Genomic DNA, 19946 nt, shown 5'->3' on the forward strand with positions numbered 1-19946 from the left:
ATTAATTCTGTAACTAAATAGATTAATAATGTATTTATACTGAAGGATGCAGGAAAAAATAGGCTTTCACTTGATTTGCACTGACAGTTAAATTTGGTGAAATATTTTTGCTGCAAATAATGAGCCATGATTAGCCTTCTGCTTACCTTGATAACTGACACTGAATACCCAGGTGGATTCAGTAACCTTATAGGCTCTCACTCAAGTGGATCAGACGCTCCAATGCAGTCTGTGTTAGTCATCGGGCAATTGCCGGATAGTCATCAATCACAACACTGAGGATGTGTGTATATGGGATTCAGTCCAGCATCTCCTTTCCTTCAGTCAAAACACTAGATCCACATTCTGACCTAGAATGCTTAGCTGCAGACCTGTTTGCCCAGAAGTAGTAAGGGGGATTTACTGTAGACGCAGATACTTCTGTTTCTCATCCATCTTGTTATGTAGTCGTAATGATTCAAGGTCAGATTTTACAGAGTTTATATCATGAGTAGCTCCCACTGAGAAGGTAACATAACCCTAGTGAGTATATTTTTTAAAAATATATTTAATAAATTCTTAGATTCAGGCTAACCAATTGTAAAGCAAAAGTAATTTGCAAGTTAAAAACTTTTTTTCAGTATGCAGAATCTCCTGGCTTTAGCGGGTGCAAAGACTCAGCACTATTCTTCACAGTCTAGACTTCAGGCTGCATTAGCTATCAGTCCTTTGAGATTTTGTCATTGTCAAGCACAGACCAGGTGGACTCAAATGCAGAGACAGGGACACAGGGATGAAGAGTTCTCAAGTCGTTTAATCGATCCAAAAGTAAAAAAACGGGAAATCCAATACACAGGCAGAAGTACAAAATCACTAGGCAAACTCGGGATCCAAAAGGCAAAACTGGTCGATACACTAGAATTCAAATCAAGATATGAACGCCAGAACTCTGACACGAAACTGACAAGACGATGTGGCACAGAAGGGAAAGAGCACACCACATATATACCCTGGATAACAACGAGGCACAGGTGTAACACATTAGGGGAAGGGAGGCAAACATGAGGGGAGGAAGCTAGACAAGACAAGGGAAACACACCAAAATAAAACAGGAAGCAGACAAGACAAAAACCGAACCTACAAAATACACCACAACACAACCGGGCCCTGACAGTCATCAGTAAAACACGTCATCAAATGCCCAATTTTCATCTGTAAGCCTCTGTTTGTTTGTTTTTTAAATGAATGTATAAATTGGGTTAATTACTGGTAAAGAATTTTAGATTTGCACATTGGTCTATAACTCTTGCCAGCATGTGCTAGCTGATGGTATTGCTGGATCTGATGATAGCTGCCTCCACTCTCCAGTCCCATCAAGCCTGTTAAGAAGGAGACCCCTCCAGCATTAGTTTTTCAATCAGGCCCTTTTTCAGCATTGTCAAGACAATATAGGTTTGTGGCTCTCTCAGCCTACACACTCTCATAAAAAATGGTGGTATGTCTAACATTCACTCCAACAAAAACAAACTCTAGTTACATTTATGCCATTTAGTGGACATATCATGCACCCTGGCTTTCCAAAACTGTTATAAATCACTATTAAAATAATTCAGTTTTGTGGTATGACAACACTGTTACATTTCACAACACTGCAAGGTAAAATAAGTAATGTACATGTCCAAAAATAAAAATAAAGAGCTGGAAATGAGCATAATAGGTCCCCTTTAAAGTTATGCAAACGTCATTGTCATGGCAACAGTAAACAATGTTGTACTGAGGCGGGCAGTGGTCTCCTGCAGCAAGGTCCACTATCTATCTAGCCATCCACTTAACCAACCTTCTCCTTACACGGCAAAATTCATTATCAAGTCACTGTATATTGACGTCATCTGAACTGCATCATTCTCCTGGGTCATAATTACTACGGCTGCTAGATGGCATAAATTTAACTATAGGTTGTTTTTGCCAGCCTGAATTTTAGATCTGTATCGTTTTTCTTGTGAGGACAGGCTGTATAAATGGTGCTCAGTTGCAGCCAGTTAGACTTTGTGACTTACTCTCTTAAGGGCCGTAGTTAGCTGGCTGTGACAACATAATGGAAGTATGAGAGGAACACCTTACAAAATACAGTAATACCATTCAATACAACACCACCACAAAAAACAAAAGTGTCCACAGAGTACTATAATTTGTCTACCCCGTGTATGTTTCAGTAACTCACTGGAAATGGGTATATCAAATTCCGTCATGGTCACCAGTGAATATGACCTACTTTTAGCCAGGCTTAATGACATTAGCATGTGAATGTCAAAGAAATTTTCTCACCAGATCCTGTCAAAGGCCTGTCCTGCCAACATGCCAACCCATATAGAGACATGGCAAAGACATTACATGCTGTTGCAAACCAAATGAAACAGCACAGCAGTTGCACGAGGGGGCCATTCGTCATCTACTACCTTCTCTTTCCTGTGTGTTGCTCGAGTCATGCTTAACTCCTTGTTCTCAAGTGGTTCAGATGTTTGTAAAACATGAATACTGAATGGTGATATTTTGTTCCTGCCAGTATAGGTATATTAGTAGACAACGCATTCCCATTGTACAACCTTATTATGAGATAACAGACCAATTTAATATAAAAATGACTGCACTTGATTGAAACACTTCATTCCTCAACCAAAGATATTTCAATATCATTTCGTTTATCAGATAGTAATACTGATCTTAATAAAGATTGTACTTTCTATTTCATAGTCTTTGCTAATAAGTTCCATAAACCTAATTTCTCATCATTATGCACATTTCCTCCTCAGGTGTGTACGGCGTTATGAGAACCATCTAAATCGCTGCCATCCATGCTCTTCAGCCATCTCACCATGTGGCCGGTTCATTGCCTCTGGCTCTGAGGATAAGTGTGTAAGTTGTAAATACTTTGAGTGTTTCCTTACACAGAATGTGCTTTATTCTTCCATGTACTTCTTTAGTTGAGGGTGAGACTTTTAGTTTTTCCACAATAATTTGACAATGTTTAAATCAATGCTAGTCAATCATTTGCGGCCATGCTAGGTACATGGTTCTTGGGGTGGCAGTATTGGTTGTTATCCACGAGTTTGGTACAGACTGAAATATATCAACAATTATAGGATGGATTTCCATGAAATTGTGTACAGACGTTCATGGATTAATCCTATTGACTTTGTTGATCAAGAAGCATAGACTGCCTTATCACAGTTAGTTACCTTGTGCATAATGTGTATGTTAATCCACTTTGTTAAGTTGTAAAACAGAATGAAAAAAGTAGCTTATCTTTATCATCTCACCTCCATTTAAGGACTGTTTGTGCTTGACTCAGAGATTTTTACTTGGACTCAGGCCTTTTTCCATAGAAGTCAAATTCAGCATTCATGTAGAAGCAGAACTGTTTAATTGCTTTTCCAGACTGTGCCTTATACTTGCTTTCAAGACGTTTTCGGAAGACTGCCTCCCTTTTTACTTATCCATCTCTCTTTTCTTCTGGTGTACGTGCTTGATGAAAGCAGTGGAATAATATATACATGCTGCTAGTTATTATTAATTATGGGGACTCACACAGCACAGACATTTGAGAGCATCCCTGTCGAGATTGGACATTTCCAGCATTTCTTGGAAATCAGGAGCGTATATGGTAGTGAGCTACACCATATTTATTTGTAGCTGCCCTGAGACTTCTATACGCCAAACACATTTGTACTTGTCTTAATATTTCAAAAAGCAATCATGGGGAAAAAAGAACCTGAATATTCTAAAAAGACTCCCTAGATTCATATTACACATTTTCCAGAAAAACATAGGGCCAAAAACAATCTGAGTGGAGTACCATTTCAGTGTGGTCAATATTAACCTGTTGTGCATACAGTTGAAATATATGATTTTTCAGCCATTTTAATGTCCCCTGTTGTCTTATCGGAAGGTGCATTTTCTTCATATTCACATATTTCACTGCCCAGGGTCTATTGGCCCTGCTCTTCACCTTAGTTAATATTGATATAAACTCATACATAGGAGGTTCCCTGTGATAGTTAAGCATTCTTGAAAGAACTTTCTCTTCTAACTATCTGATGTCCTTTTAGGCACCACACATGTCATATGCCTTAGACAGGAGACCCATGGACTGTTTGACAGAGCTCACTTGAAGTGTTTTTTAGGGAAACATAACACAAAACAGCTGCAGGAATCTGATGAGTCGTCGTCTGGTAACAAACATCCCCACATCTGTTTTTATCTGTGCTCATGGCACTGAAGCAAACGAAAGGGTCTTCAAGCTCATTGATTGTATTTAGGAAAAAAAACTGTGCTGATAACACACATTCACATAACTATTATGAGATTTCTAATTGAACAGTGACTCTAAGATCGCTACACAAGCTGCATGGGTATGTCTTGTGACATTATTTGCAAGTACAAAATCCACATCTACATAGCTCCCTCAAGTAAAGGGATGATTAGTATGGTTTTTACCGTCTCATATCAGAAAATAACAATATTATACCTACAGGGGTTTATTACGACTAGTCTCAATTACCACTTAATTTTGAAGTGCTCAATATTTGACTGTATGACAAGTGTATTTTAAGCCTGTAAACCAGGAGATTTACCACCTCAACTGAAACGCTACCCCTTCGGTCCTAATTCAGATAAGGAAATATCTGATCACAGGGGAAAAAAACTGAGAATGTGAGTGGACTGGACCATTTTCGATAAAGTACAGTACTAAAAACACATTCAACTTCAATTCCCAGCCCTAGATATTAAAAAAAAAAAAAAACAACAAAAACAAAAAACATTTAACTTATTACAGAGTTATTTGGATTTAGTCCATAGTGGAGATAACTGGTTCTGGCACAGATATTGCATAATTTTATGTGTCTGTTTAATGATATCAACAAGAGCCAAGTGTCTTTAGCACAAATCACACACTCCCAGGGATAATCAAGAAAACTTCAGTTCAAATCAGTGTGATAAGGTGATAGATGTTGCTGTAAACTATGATGAGTAATTATATAATGTTCATACTGAGCACACTTTCTTTGCCACAAACAGCACAGATGTTAGCTCTACACACTCTGACTATGTGTGTGGAATGTCCCTATGTATGTGTCCGCTGGACTGATTTCAAAATTAAATGGGATCAGCACAAAGTTTTCACTCAAAGTTGAAGATTTTTAACTTTTGCAGTCCCTAAAGTGAATCCACATCTGTTCTTGTCTGCTTTTGTCTTTTTCCATTGACTTTGTATGCAGTTGTGTTGTCTTTGATATTTGCTCCTTGTTCAGTTCGAACACATGTTTACTTACAATTGTGTGCTGTATTTATTTTACACCCAAAATGAACTTCAAATTGGGTTAGCCTAAACAGAGTTTACGTAGGTTTTTCTCCTAAATCAGTACACCACTGCATGGCTACACTTTATGTCTACTTATGTTCATTTAGTCCATCTCGTTTATTGCAGGCCTATGTATATGATATCCGGAGCAGCAGCTACCTCTACAAACTTCAGAAACACTCAGAGACAGTGCTCAGTGTGGCTTTCAACCCTGCCACACCAGAGGTGAGAATCTGTTTTCCTCTACCTTTTATCTGTTTTAGTTTTGGTATTATTTATGTTACTCCTTATCCTGCATTCAATGGTCCATCGCATGGAACTGGACAGTCTTATTGTCATATCTACAAAAAACATACTTTTTTTTTTTTTTTTTTTCCAACATCTGAGTAATTATTGACCAAAGTAAATATATTGTGCAGGTTCAGAATCTACTAACATCAGTTATCAGACAGCATTGATTGATAACCCCTAAAAGAGGTGAACTCAAATAAGATATTTTTTTAAATCTCCAGAACTTGAACAAAACCCCAGGTGATATGCAATCTTATTTTGATTTTAAGAGTTGGAAATAATGCTGATGTGTCCACTCCACCCATAATTATTGTGTAAACATTGGCCATGGTCAATGGCCAATGGCCATCACCATCCTCTGGGGTTTTATTCTGACTCTAAAGTTACACTTGGCCTGCTTGACTAACAAAATGAGCTTAAAAATAAACAAGGGACTGTCATTTCCCTGCACACGCCAGCCACTACAACATTATTAATCAGTGTACAAATCTGTATTATTCTATATCTTCAAGTATTTTAGGTATGAAACAAGTATGCGAGATTAAAGGAAAGAGAAAATGTTTAAGAGCAAAGATAAAAGGTCACAGTGAAAAGCAATGTCTGTCAGTGGTCATCACTTCTTTGGAATGAAGATGTGCATTTTACTTGAACAACATTTTCAAATGTCATAAGTTTTGTATGATTTTTAGGCAATTATTGATATTTATTGTAATATTTTTGTACTGCCATTCAAACAGTGAATGAAGGATGCGGTACAAAGAAATAGAGCACAGTCATACTTACACCAATGTATCAAATATTACATTTAGTCAGCTGGCTATACAGGTCTCTAACTGCTCTCCACTCCAAGTGTTTGCAAAGCAGGAATGATATCCTCAGGCTGAGGTCACATAGCAGGGCTGATTTAACATTCCAGTTTAGAGTGGGTGGACTTTTATCTCAGACAACTGCAGAATTTCTACCATTAACAATGAAAGAATGTAATAGAATGATTGAAGTTCAAAGTGCAGAAAGCCTAAACAAAAATGCTGCTTGCACATATAAACACTTTTTTAAATCTACGAGTTAGCCTCTTTAAGCCATATCATTTTCATTTCAGATGAATATCCCCCCAAATCGTTTGTGGGTTTAACTAGTGGTGGCCAGTTTATAGTCCAATCAGGTAATGACTACCGCTCTTCCGTGCCATTACCCTGTGCGATCTGACTCTGTTTGTACTTGACACTGACCCACTTGTATGATTGGCAGCCTGAAGGGTTGTTCCAGCATGTGATTGGTTGCACAGTCTCACAGTCAAGAAAAGATTTTTGCAGTGTTTTGCTTGTTTGGAACAGCAGCTGCTATCCACCTTTGCTGTTGACTGTTCAACATTTTTTCACTGGCTCCTGTATAATTTCATGTTATTTTATTCCATTGCATTCTATCTAAATGTGATGCAGATCAAATTCAGTATTAGTGATATTATGTGAGAGTGAAATTTCAAATGCTTTTTCAAATTCAAAATGCAAATGCTTTGAATGCTTCAGTGTACTCACTATATCTGGTCATTTCCCATAATGAATTTAAAGCTGCCACTAAACTAAACTGGTAGATATCTATATAAATTCAGTGACTCTAGGTAGTCTCACTGAAGAAAACATTAAATAAACCTTAACATTGAAAAAAGGTTTTTGTTTATCTTGACCTACCATTACAGGAAAATAAAAATCAAAGTTTACAGTGCTAAGTTATACCAGCATCCTTTCAGTGTCTCCAACAAAATCTGTAAAGCATTTCTCAAAGAAGAACAATTCTCTTTGGAAACATTTTATTTTCCAGTTGATGGTTTCCTTTGGAACTGTTCAAAGCATTTTGGTTCTGCAAAATAAACATTTTAAAATATAGTATTGCAACCTCGGCTTCATGTCTCATGAGTCTTCTTGTTGACTGTGTTTTGGACTCGAGGCACATGTTTTAAATCGGCACGTCCATCTGTGTAACTCCATTCAGTTAAACTTTGCTTCACAAAGATACATTCAGATTTCCAAGTTTCAAAGTGGAAAGTTTGATCCATGGCCGTTCACTGGCTGAATGACAGTGATCTGCAGAGTTTGAAAACACACTTCATCAATCAGAGCATGTTCACTCTCCATCAGAACTTCTGTACATTCTGTTTTGTTTGAAAGGACATGCCACCAAAGGACAAAATCTAAATTATCAACAGATGTCGGTACTATAAACTTTCATCAGGTGTCTTAGGTTGAATATGTAAAAAGAAAATGTTTATCAAAATTTTAATTTACATGGTAAATTAGGACAGAAATGTGACCATTGTACAGCAATACCGTGACAAATTATTTCCACATGGAAATCTGGTAACTTTATTTTAAAATCTCCACATTAATTTGTGCAAATACTAAATAAACCTTTTCTCTTCAATGTAATTTTAGCAATATAATTAGTTTTCATGAGGTCATGAGGTCAGCTCTTATTGGAAACACTTTCTATCAGTTTCTATTCTCAGATTTGTGTCACTGACATCACATATTACAGGAACCTGCCAAGATTTAACCACATTGAAGTTGTAAAATTCACAAATGTATGAAAGAGTTTGGGGGCTCCAGAGGGTCTGCCGCCAAATAAAGTGGCATGACAAATCTTCCCACCTTCAAAATAAGGATATTCAAATAGACACATCCTGATTCAAACGAGGCAAGAAGATACAGTATATATTCCTAGCTAAGGCATTTGACCTGAGGCAGCCACTACTGAAAGAAATCCGGGCTGTGGTAAAGAAAGCAAGGTCCAAGTCAGCACCAGGTCCAGGATTAAGTGGAACATCCAACAAGGTGTGCAAGCACTGTCCAAAGCTGCTACATCGGCTTTGGAGGATATTTAAAGACATCTGAAAAAGAGGCAAAACAGCAGAGATCTCAGCAGAGCCATTAGCATCTGAATGTAACAGACAGGAGGTGGGAATCATCACAGGATATTCCATCTTTGATCCTGTTTACTCTGCTGATGAAAGTGTTGGTGAAATCTGCTAAACCAGAGTGCAACCAAGTCCATGATCTGCCGATCACCAATCCGGGCCTTCATGGACCACTTAACAGTGACTATAGAGTCAGTGCCTGGAGGCAGATGGATCCTGCAGGAGCTGGAGAGGCTGATGGCCAACTTAGGCGGTTTGGGCACCTGGTTAGGATGCCTCTTGGATGCCTCCCTCTAGAGGTGTTCTGGGCACGTCCAACTGGTAGGAGACCCTGGGGCAGACCCAGAACATGCTGGAGGGATTACATATCTCCCCTGGCCTGGGAGTGCCTTGACATACCCCAGAAGGAGCTGGAGGGCATTCCTGGGGAGAAGGATGTCTTGGTTCTTACTCAGCCTAATGCCACCACGACCTAGCCCTGGATAAGCAGCAGAAAATGGATGAATAGAACAATGGATAGATGCACAAATAAGCAAACTGAGAAGGCAGCTCATTTATTCAAGAAAAATGTTATACTCTGAAAAGTTTACATATATATAAAAAACAATTGATCAGCTTAGCAAGGATATATGGTATAGGTTTGTTATGTGGCCACAGTTTGTCTTGTGGTTTAATAAAATGATAAGATGGGTGTGATACAGTTGTGAATAACTATTAAAAAGTAGCTGAAGCAGCCTACATTGCTGCATATTTATTTTGTTTTTAACTATGTCAGGTTCCTGTTGTACACCTTTCATATGATAGCTTGAGATATTTGAGGCCTCCTAATGTAACATTTCAGCCACAAGGAGTGGTTAGGCATGGGAAACCACAGTTCAATCTGTGTCAAAGAGAATCTTTGTGTCTGGGAAAACGTCGGGATTACTAATTATTTCAAGATGTTGCAGAGTTGAGTCTAATAGAATCCAGAATCTTACACCTTTGACTCTCTTTATATCTCTTTATAATATGACTGTGACTGTCGAAGTTTCTCCAATCATTTAATTGTTACACACTTTTATAAGTCACTTCAGTCTTACAAACAAACAAAGAGTCAGTGAAAGTGTTTCTTCACTATTCCTCAGACACTTTATCTTAGACACTGATATGCTGAGCGTCTGGCTCAGCCTTGTGAGGCTGCTTCTTGTTAACCATGATTCAGTTGATCTAATGTCTGACTGTAAAGGATGCATACACACTCCACTGTATTTGTCTTTTGCTTATAGCCAAAAAAGACTTGTAAATAAAGAAACTATTAGAAGTTCAGGAAGTCCTCAGAAATGGCTGCTCAGTCTTAAAATTAACTAAGACAAAAGACATGTTATACAATAATGATATCATTGTTGTAGTTCCTGAACCTGTGGGTTTGCTTACCAATACATGAAAAAACAACCAAAACGTGTCCCTAGCCTGTGCTCACCTCACTTTTTCGGCCACATCTCAGAGCCAGATGTTTTACTGCTGTGAGAACAATCCGATGCAAGGCATAGAGAGATAATGCAATGCATATTTTCCACTCATTTTTCACTCATGTTTTCCACCCGAATACTTAAAAGACCAAGAAGGGGGCAGATCTACCTCCACAGTTCACTCCCTCAGGTTTATTCCTGTACTTAACTCTGTAATGAGAGATCCCAACTTTTACTGTCACTTCACTTTGTTGTCTTGTAAAATCTTGCGGGATTTCATGTGGCATACCTCTATAAAGTTATGGCAAGCTCCCCTGTGATGGACCTAAATCTGCAACTATAAAAGTAGACGCAAATAAGTACCTTTACACTTCTACTTTTACAGTAATATTGTCTCTCCTGGTTTGATACATAATGTTCTATCTGTATTTATTTATTTTTGCAGATTAGGATTGTGTGAAGGAAGCTAGACTCTGTCCAATTTGAGTTGTGCCTGAAACCAAGGTGATACTGTATCTGCGGTTACTTCCTTCAGCGATTTTTGGAATTTAAAAGCTTTAGGAGCATAACTAAAGGTAAAAAACAAAAGGTGCTGTAGCCTGAGGAGAATCAACAGTCAGTTCAAAGTTACAGGTTACTGGTTCAGACTACAGAAATAGACTTCACTGGGCTGTGCTCTATATGTTTTACTGTCTCACCTTAAGCTCTCAATAGCTCCTATTACATTGTTCCACATCAGCAGTGAATATATCTTCATAGTATTTCCAAAAAAATCAGCTTATTCTGAAGTGGATTCGTTTCAAAGGACAGAGGAGTGTGCATTCTTTTTCCTTTATTTTATCATAGCACTATGTGCTTGCTGTGAACATTGACAAAACCATGCTGATGTATTTTATTTATTACTTATTGTTATTATAAAAGTTAGTGAACCCCTGTCTATGGTTACTTTTATTGCTAAATAATTCTGTTTCTTCATACAGATACCGTACAGTTTTAATTGGTGACTCTCACGTAAGCCTCAAAGTGAACATCTTGTGAAATAAAATAAAGCTGAAGTTGAGATTTTATCTCAGAAGCTCCTGTTGCTTGAAAATGTTTGTTTGTTTTACTGTTCTGTCTGTGATTGAGGAGATGCCTTTGTGGTTTGGATATTGAGTGTACAGTAATTGAGCAATAAGCATCTCTTTTTCGTGGGGCTGATCTCCTGCAATCAGCAAAGTTAACATTAAATGAAATGAATTTCAGTGAAAAACAACAAAAATAAACAATAAACAAAATACAATGTACATAGTATCAGGTAAAGCAAAACTCAAAAAAGGGTAAACAGGAAAGAAACAGAATATTTCCAACAACTGATTGACTGTCTACTCATATGCCTGGACATGTACTGTATTTTTCCAGTGATACCGACTAGAAAATACAAAAGACGTAAGAGAGGACATGACTGTGCGTGTTTATGTAGTTTCAGCCCTCATCAGACATGGCTTATGCCACATGAATTGGAAAATTTGTAAAAGATGTAAATTTTATTAGGATTAACTCGACATGGACATAATAGTGTAGTGGAGACATTTACGTAAAAGCCAGAGCCATCAAATGAAAAAAATGAGGGTTTGCTTTAAATAATCCTCGACAAGGTGTGCTTGTTTTGCGGCAGGTGGTGTTTAGCATCCTGGCATGGAGTTTTGATGTTAGCTGAATCAACAAGGGTCAAGTTTTTACCATTTCGTCATCTTCAATATGTGTTAAACATTTTCAAATTTAAAAAAGAAACATATTTGTCATCAGTTTAAAAGAGAATTTCATGACTGACGAAGATTTAAGAGTACATGAAGAATCACTTATGTTTAAATATCAAAGGCATTATGTATAAAACTCAAAGTAAGATGGTCAAACCATACTTAATCTAAATACTAAATCAGCAGATGAGAGAAAAACTCGCTAAGTAACCTGACACAGAGTACAATTGGAAAGCATGTGTGAGAAAACACACAAACTCAAGTCATAGTCAGCAACATTTTCTGTTGTTGAATCAATATGCTAATTTCTGTGTATCCTTGAGCAAGAAAGTCAACCCCTCTCTGTTCCAAAGACGCCACTGCACTATTTCATGTCTTTTTTTCAATTTTTAAATGCACACATGTGTGTACTTTTGGAAGGGGATATGAAAGGAAACAAAAGCCACATTAGCACAATCAAATCAGAATGAAGTAAGAACTATTAAACACAGGTGTCAATTTCATACTTTTGATTAAGTTTCTGAACTCTTTTCCTCAAGTACTTGGGACCTCATTTGTTCTTCATGTCTTGGAGTTAGAGCAGGACTATGACCGCTTACTGACACCAGCAGCTGTCTCTAAAAGTTAATATGCACTACCGTCCCAACTAGGAAGATGAACAATGAGTGAATCATCCCATTGGCTTTCAAACTCATTGCTACTCTTGTCTCCATATGTCAGCATGTATCATCTCTGCTCCTTGCAGGCAGGAAAAAAACGCAGCTGGTGTCCCCCTAGACCTTTTTACTGTATCATTTCATTTGTGGCCATTTGGCATTTGAAAAGCTATTTGCACTGCTTAGTCTTTTTAAAAAAATACTTTATCTCTCTTCTCTTCCTCTTTTCCTGACCCCAAAGAGCAAAACGCTCTTTTTCTTGGTGGCCAGACAGCAAATACAGAGGTGGACTCTGCTGTCTGCTCCAGAATGTCACATCAGAGTGAGACGCAGACTAAGCTGAGACAGCCTCTCTGAATTCAACTGGCCTGTATTCAGCACAGCTGGAACAGCAATGAACAGGAAGTGAGGAAATAAAGAGTTTGGGTCCAGTTGCAAAGTCACAAGGGGCATTTTTAAGTATCAAAACGTTTCACATGTGTTAGAAAGCCTCTACTCTGTTGGCCGTGTGGCGTTAGTTACTAGTGTTGTCCTTTCTTTACTGGAATACACGAAACCACATCTCACGGTCTTCAGCAGCAAAGGATGGTGGTGCTTGACATAAATCATTTCAAACCTTTTTTTACTATTTAGGTCTATCTCCAGTGATTTTGTGACGTTATAAAGACCAGTTGATTTGTCTGTCCTGTGATGGGATGAGGAGCATGGATGGAGTCCATGTTCATTTCTATATTTTTTCATTCTTTCATTTTGAAAATCATGCATCTCACCACAGGACTGCAGCATTTCCACCACCTTGGTGACACTTTGGTTGGTTTTATTATTTCACTGCTTCAGTATGCATCATCTAAATTTGTGTTTAAAAAATATGATACACAGTATATGGAAAATTTAGGTGAAAGCTTGGGATTAACCATTCAATTGTGCTATATTTGGTATTCTTTATGCAATAATTTTGTACTTGTGTCAAACTTTCTTTTGAAACAGCTGACCAATCGGGTCTCGTACTTTCAACACTGTCATATTGAAAAATGATATGTTCTGTTATTGTTTCAGCCTTAATGAATTTGCTGATCTTTTTATTTTAAGTGTTCCCTGCGCTTTTTTTGAAGACATGTTTGTCACACAGCTCCTGGGGCAAACACACGGACGCTATCAGTATGATTATATCAGTGCTTCTCAGTGTTCTGTTACATTCAGTCAGATGAGCATCTTCCTATCTATTAATGGCATCTACCTACGCAGACTGTCAGACACTGGCTGGATGGCATATGGATGAACAGGCAGAGACTGAGCTGGAAGGAATTTATTGTTAATTTCCATATTTCAACTGTTTAAATCACTATCAATGCCGTAGATTTGTTTTCACTGATACTTTGATGAACTCTGTGAACTCATCTCACAGATGACCACAGTGACCGTCTGCTCCTTTTCTCATCTCTCGTGTGTCTTCCTTCCCCGCTCAGAATGTACAGTACAGAACATCCTGTTATGTTGGTATTTGTGAAGTCTGTGCTCTACAAGTGATGAATGATATATCCTTTTGGAAGGAAAACACATCGCTCCTCATATCTTCAAAGCCTCTGTTTTTGTCCATACCAGTTCCTGCAGACGAACATTTTCTATCAACCAGTAGGCCAATATTTGACAATAAGCATTCACCGCTGAAAATCGAGCCCACATTGCATTCTTAATCATCATTTTTATTTCTGCTTTGAACTATTGATTTGTGGTGCCTTTTTCGCGGTATTGAGTCAGCATGCCTGACGATAACTTAGATTGTGTGATGTGCGTGACACACCATGCAAATTCTTAATCTGATTTACGATTCCATGGTTCCTCAAAAGTTGAGTGAGACTTTAATATAGTAAAAATGAAAGCAAGGAAACAAAAATATTATATAAGGAGATGCAGCTCACTTTTTCGAAATTATTTCTCCTGCATGGCCTGCATCTTGAGTATATGGAGTGTCATCCATATAAAAAGAATCCTTCCAAATTGATAACAAAGTAATGGATTGTTAATGACATTACTTTGAAAAACAAAACAACAAAAAAAAGAAGAAACTTGTAACCTGTAAACCTGTGTTTCTTAGAAGTGGGACATTCAGGAAGGCTAAATAACTCCGTTGTGATGGCCCAGCATGACCCCTGCTCTACAGTGAATCAGCTCACCAGAAACTCTGACTTCTGACCCTAAAGGTCGCCCAAAACTTTCAGTCCTCATCAGCTTAGCTCACTTTAGCCTCAGTGAACAAAGGGTTGAAGGTTGCAGAGATGGAATGTGTCAGATTACAGGTGGTTGCTGCAAGTGCATGATGTAAAAAATGATTATAAGGTGGTTGGCACCTTTTTAGTAAATATGTACTTTAGTTTCAATTCATGTTTAAATAGAGGAATGACTGAGTGAAATGCTTTGGTGATTACACAGTGTAATGGTTTTGGATGGCAGTTAATGAAGGCAGCTGTAGTTGCTAATGCAGCTGCTCTCTGACCCCTTTAAGTTTTAAGTAGCTATTTTAGCAGCCCAGAGGCAGAACCCAGACAGTTAGGCTATTTTTGAGCTATTGTCCTTGAGCTGGTGAAAAAGGAGAAATTAGCTCTCAAACTGTCCTGTGGATGAGTCCCAGACATTTGTATATGCTAAAAAGTACAACACATAGTTTTATGGCTGTTTTTGTCTGTGCTCGCTTGTCCTCAGGACCCACACACACCTAGAAATCCCTTCTATGCTGATAGGAGCAGGGCTGCAGGGATTACCAGTCAAAGAACAATTTAATCCACCCCAGTTTATTCTTTGTATGTTTGAGTCATCCTCAGACCTCCACTATTGTGCCTCCCCTTCCCAGCACAGGCATCTGCTTGCTGGTAAAAGTTGATTTCTCTTGCATAAAACAGCTTTAGTACATGGGAAAAAATGTTGGACTATTATTGAACCAAATGTGGTTTTTATAACCACTTTGGCAAATACTTGTTTTCCAAGATCCCCACTGTTAGAAGGCTATGTTTTAGAAAGACACTCTACTCTTTACAAGCACCTAAAATCTCTGAAATCATCATATGACATTGATGCTCCACAACAGATCTGCACATTTACCCAAGCATTCCCATTTAATTTGCAATGTGTGTGTTGGTGGATTGTTTTCACTTATTTTTCATCATGGTGGCTTTATGAAACCTTTTGAGACTGTAAGTGGGATTAAGGGCAGAACATATAACCTTGGCTTTGAGTAGTATGAAATAGACTTGAAATGGTTTGTTACAGTATATGCCTTGGTCCTACACAGCACTTGAAAATCAAGTGAAAACAGTGCGTAGTCGTTCAATTATATTATACAGTATACTGTATTCTCAGCAGCTGCTACAGATAGAAATATGCATCACGAGCCACGTTCTGAACCTCAAATGGAGGGTTTCCTATTGCTACAGCTGCTGATTGGCTTGCAGAGTGTTGAGGTAACGCTCGCTCACCCTCGTCTGCTCCACTGGCTGATAGAAAGAGATGAGATAATGCTCCTTTCTTAAGAAATATAGCGAAGATGTGATTGTGTGCATGTGTGCTGCATCCACATGTTAGTTAAAGTGTGTGTGGTGTGTCTGTATGTGTGTGTGTGTGTGTGTGTGTGTGTGTGTGTGTGTGTGTGTGTGTGTGTGTGTGTGTGTGTGTGTGTGTGTGTGTGTGTGTGTGCACATGCTGAAATGGTTGCTGTGATGTTAGTTTATTGATATGTGGGTGCCTTATTAATGAGTAAACAGTTGACTCACCATGACTAGCACTGGCAAGAACCTTAAGTCCCACTTCTGATTAAACAAAGTTATATAACAGAGTTCAGGCCAGGCAGTTTCATGTTTTTTTGTGATAAATGGCAGGTATGGAAAATCAAGAATCTTTATGGGAAACACAGTATGGATATTGACCTTGGCGATGCTAGTCATCTTTAAGGAAGCAGGTGTGCTGATGTCCCAGTCCCTGGGAATTATCATCCACAGAGCCAAAGCTGAATGTGATGTCATTTTATTTTCTCTCGTAGCTGCTGACTGGGACTCTGGACGGGGAGCTGAGACTGTTTCAGTCCCGCAGTGGGGCCCAACTGTCTCATGACACCAGTGCTGCTATGCAAAGCGTCCCCAACATGACTGTGTAATTACAGCAGGCTGCTGCAAAGACCATGCAGGTTTCATTAAAACAGCTCCAAACCCCAGGCTAGGGTTTCACTGGTAAAGGAAAGTTCTGTTTTTTGTTGTCCGTTAATCAAAAATAGATATGTTCAACTATGTTTGGTGTTTCTTGTTACATGTGCTCCTGTGTGTTCTTCTACTTCTTGGTTTCACATTGTCTAAAGGGGCCACCTATTTTACTGCACTGGTCTTTATTAAACTTTCCATATGCACATCATTTGGCCACTAAGGGATATCAATGGTTTGATGTAATGTGTTAGGTTTTTACCAGATTCATTTAACTGCATCATCTTGATGCAATATTTATCCAATTACAGATAATTACAGCTAAATTTGCCAAAAACAATTTTATTAACAGTCATTATTGCCGTCTGTTCAGTCGCATTTTGGATGGTCAAGCATCAGATTTTGTTTGTTCAGTATGTGGAACAGATGTAGATCTATATAACTGGCTGTGACCGCTGCTTAGAAGAGCAGCTACACAAGCCTATGACATCAACTGGGTGCGACCTTGATGCCTGCCAGACACACAGATGCTACTACTGTATACTGACACACCCATCCACACTGTCTGAGCTGTGCATTTACTTCCCTGTAGCTCAGTCACTATGAAATGTTGCTGACAAAGTCACACTGATCTGTAATAACAATAAGAATGTAATTATAAGAACATAATAATCAAAGTGAAATTTTACATTTTTAAGTGATACAATGTTGGTAATGTGTCTGTGAAATAAAATGGTGTTTACTGGCTGCCTGATTGTGTTGTGTTTTTCTATATAGTATGTATGCATGCTGTTGCTACATGTCTGTTTATATTGGAAATATTGAATACAATACATTATACGATTAAATATAGTAACTTGTACTGTTTAAGAGTTTTTTTAAATATAATCACATTTTGATGAGTGATTAATATTCATGTGGGATGCTTCACTGGCAGCTACTTTAATTTCTGGGCACAATTCTCCTCTTTTCTTGACCAGAAAACTCTCTCACTGTGCTACTGTTATCACTGTCAACATGTTATTACCCACAGCTAAGTCTTGAAAGAAGCTGACGGAAAATTCTGTCTATCTGGAATGGAATGGAATATCAAGCGTTACTCATCCACAGTCCATTAGGAAAAGACATTGTATTTGACACATTATGTAACGCTGATGCTGATGATAGAATGATAACTCTACTGATAGGTCATCTTAACTCCCTCAGATGGAGGACTGTTTTCTTTAATTGATACAGAGGCAGTCTGCTTGTGAAGACCAGTCTCGATCAGATGAAATATAACTGAAGTTGTGCAATATCACTTTCCAGTTGTTATACATTAAAGAAAGCAGAGTTAAAGCTGCTTAGGATTTATGGAGTGGTACCTATTTTTGTCATACACCACATTGTGGATGTATGTGTGTGGGTTTTGTTTTTGTTTTTTCTTAAATGCCACAAATATAGGTATGAGCTGGCAAGGCTGACTCTGCCCTGTCATGGTGAGCTTTAGTGTTCCTTCGAGCAGCAGAGACTTTCTACTGGAACAAAACATTATAAATTATTGTCTTTGGAGTAAATTTATGTAGCCATGTTCTTTCTCCATTTTAATGTGCTGGAATGTGTGTGAGTCTGCGTACGTGTGTGTTTGTGTGAGTGTGTGCCTCAGTATCTTCTTCCCTTGAATGAATTAACCTGCTACATCAAGATTCAGTCAGCGCACATTCTCAAAGTGATATATTAGTATACACGCACATTCCTTGTCTTTGTGAGGTCGTTTTTGGTGCACTCCCTGCATTGATCTCACCACTAAAGAATGGCGTGTTTATTCTTGCAAATAAAAGGATTTAAAGGACAGCCACACCCGTACATCATAATGCAATCTGGTCCAAAATTTGATCTCTTACAATACTTTGTCATTCAATTTGACAGAAAGAAGAACCTGGTCGCCTCCAGTTTTGCAGAGTAGTAGGACACTAGATATAAGACAGAACTGAACAGCCACATCACAGCACAGTCACATTAGTGCAAAACTAACAATCTAGATTGAACTCTTTCCTCTCAGCATCATCTACAACTCAAATAGAGTGTTTGCATGCTTGCTTGCCTGTGAAGTATTTTGGTTCACTGGCTCTCTGGTCTGTGGCCTGGCCTGATCTCTGAATGCAAGTCTTTGCTTTCCCTCATGAATACTTTTATATAAAGTAGACCAAGATATATACATCATGAGGCACGTGCACTGTAATGATCCCCCAAAAACCTTTGAGGATCTCTGCTCTTTAGTTTTCACAAACTTAGTGGAACTCAGTCAAGGGAGGGGAGTATTTGCACACATATCAAAAGATGCCGTCATATAGCCGGGACTCATGCAAGTCTCACGAAAATCTTCTCTGAATATCATATGGCTTCTAAGTGGCCAGACTGAAAGATATTGAGTTGGTTATCTTTGAGATTAGTAATGTCTGTTTTGCAAGGTTTTATGGCTGACTGCACAAACACAAAAGTGATTCAGTTGATTAGAGCTTTAAAATGCTGCTTTTTTGTTAAACACCTGGACTGTCGCACCAGCTGTTTGTAAATCCATCATTAAGTTTAGTCTTGTGTTAAGTCTTTCTCAAGTTCTTAGTAAGTATTGGCTAGTTTCATCAAATGAGTTATTAAATCAGCTTGAACCATTAAAGGAGCAGTGTGTAAGATTTAGAAGGATCAGAAATATTGGCAGAAACTGAAAATCTATATGTTTTTATTTATTTATTATGTTCATCATATGTATGCCATGTTCCAACAACATGTTTCTACAGTAGCCCAGAATGGACAAACCAAACATTGGCTCTAGAGAGGGCCTTTTGCATTTTTCTGAGTTTTGTGGCCGCCTACAGGCTTGAAAGGGCGGGAGGAGGAAAAGGCTTTTCAGTCGACTGCAATCTGTAACCTTACCACTGGATGCACATAAGTCTTACACACGGGTCCTTTAATACATAAGAAAAATGTGTTTTCTAGTGAACACTTTAGTAATGTGTAAATGTGTTGCATTCAATTAAAAAGCAACTGAATGTAAACATATAAAGTTTACAGTAAAGTCAATGCAGCATCAAAACAAAGCTGTAATATACAGTTGTTTGTGTTAAGCAATTGGTTTTAATTTAGTGATGTGTAAACCACCACTAAGTAAATTCTTGCATTATAACTAGCAGAAGTTTCAACTTCTGAACATGTGGTGCAACCAGCTCCTGGCATAATGTCGGGATCAGATAACACAATATCAGTCCTGACACAACAGTTATGAGGCGCTGGGAAATAAAATGAGTATTGGGCGTGACAGTTGTTAATTTTATTACATGTTGTGTGATGTCACATCTGAATACCTCACAACATCCTGACAAAAAGGCTAGCATGTCACGTT

General features: G+C 38.2%; 1 protein-coding gene across 1 annotated transcript in view; it reads left to right on the plus strand.

Annotated features, from left to right (window-relative positions):
- Window positions 1-16616, plus strand: part of wdr27 (WD repeat domain 27) — a 45590-nt gene extending 28974 nt beyond the window's left edge. Inside the window, exons 22-24 of the mRNA XM_062430123.1 lie at window positions 2790-2892; window positions 5465-5563; window positions 16414-16616. Coding sequence (XP_062286107.1) covers window positions 2790-2892; window positions 5465-5563; window positions 16414-16527 — 316 coding nt within the window. The 3' untranslated portion in view covers window positions 16528-16616. The remainder of the gene's footprint in view (window positions 1-2789; window positions 2893-5464; window positions 5564-16413) is intronic.
- The last annotated feature ends 3330 nt before the right edge of the window (window positions 16617-19946 follow it).

This window comes from Scomber scombrus, chromosome 12, assembly GCF_963691925.1.
Source record: "Scomber scombrus chromosome 12, fScoSco1.1, whole genome shotgun sequence".
NCBI classification, from domain to species: Eukaryota; Metazoa; Chordata; class Actinopteri; order Scombriformes; family Scombridae; genus Scomber; species Scomber scombrus.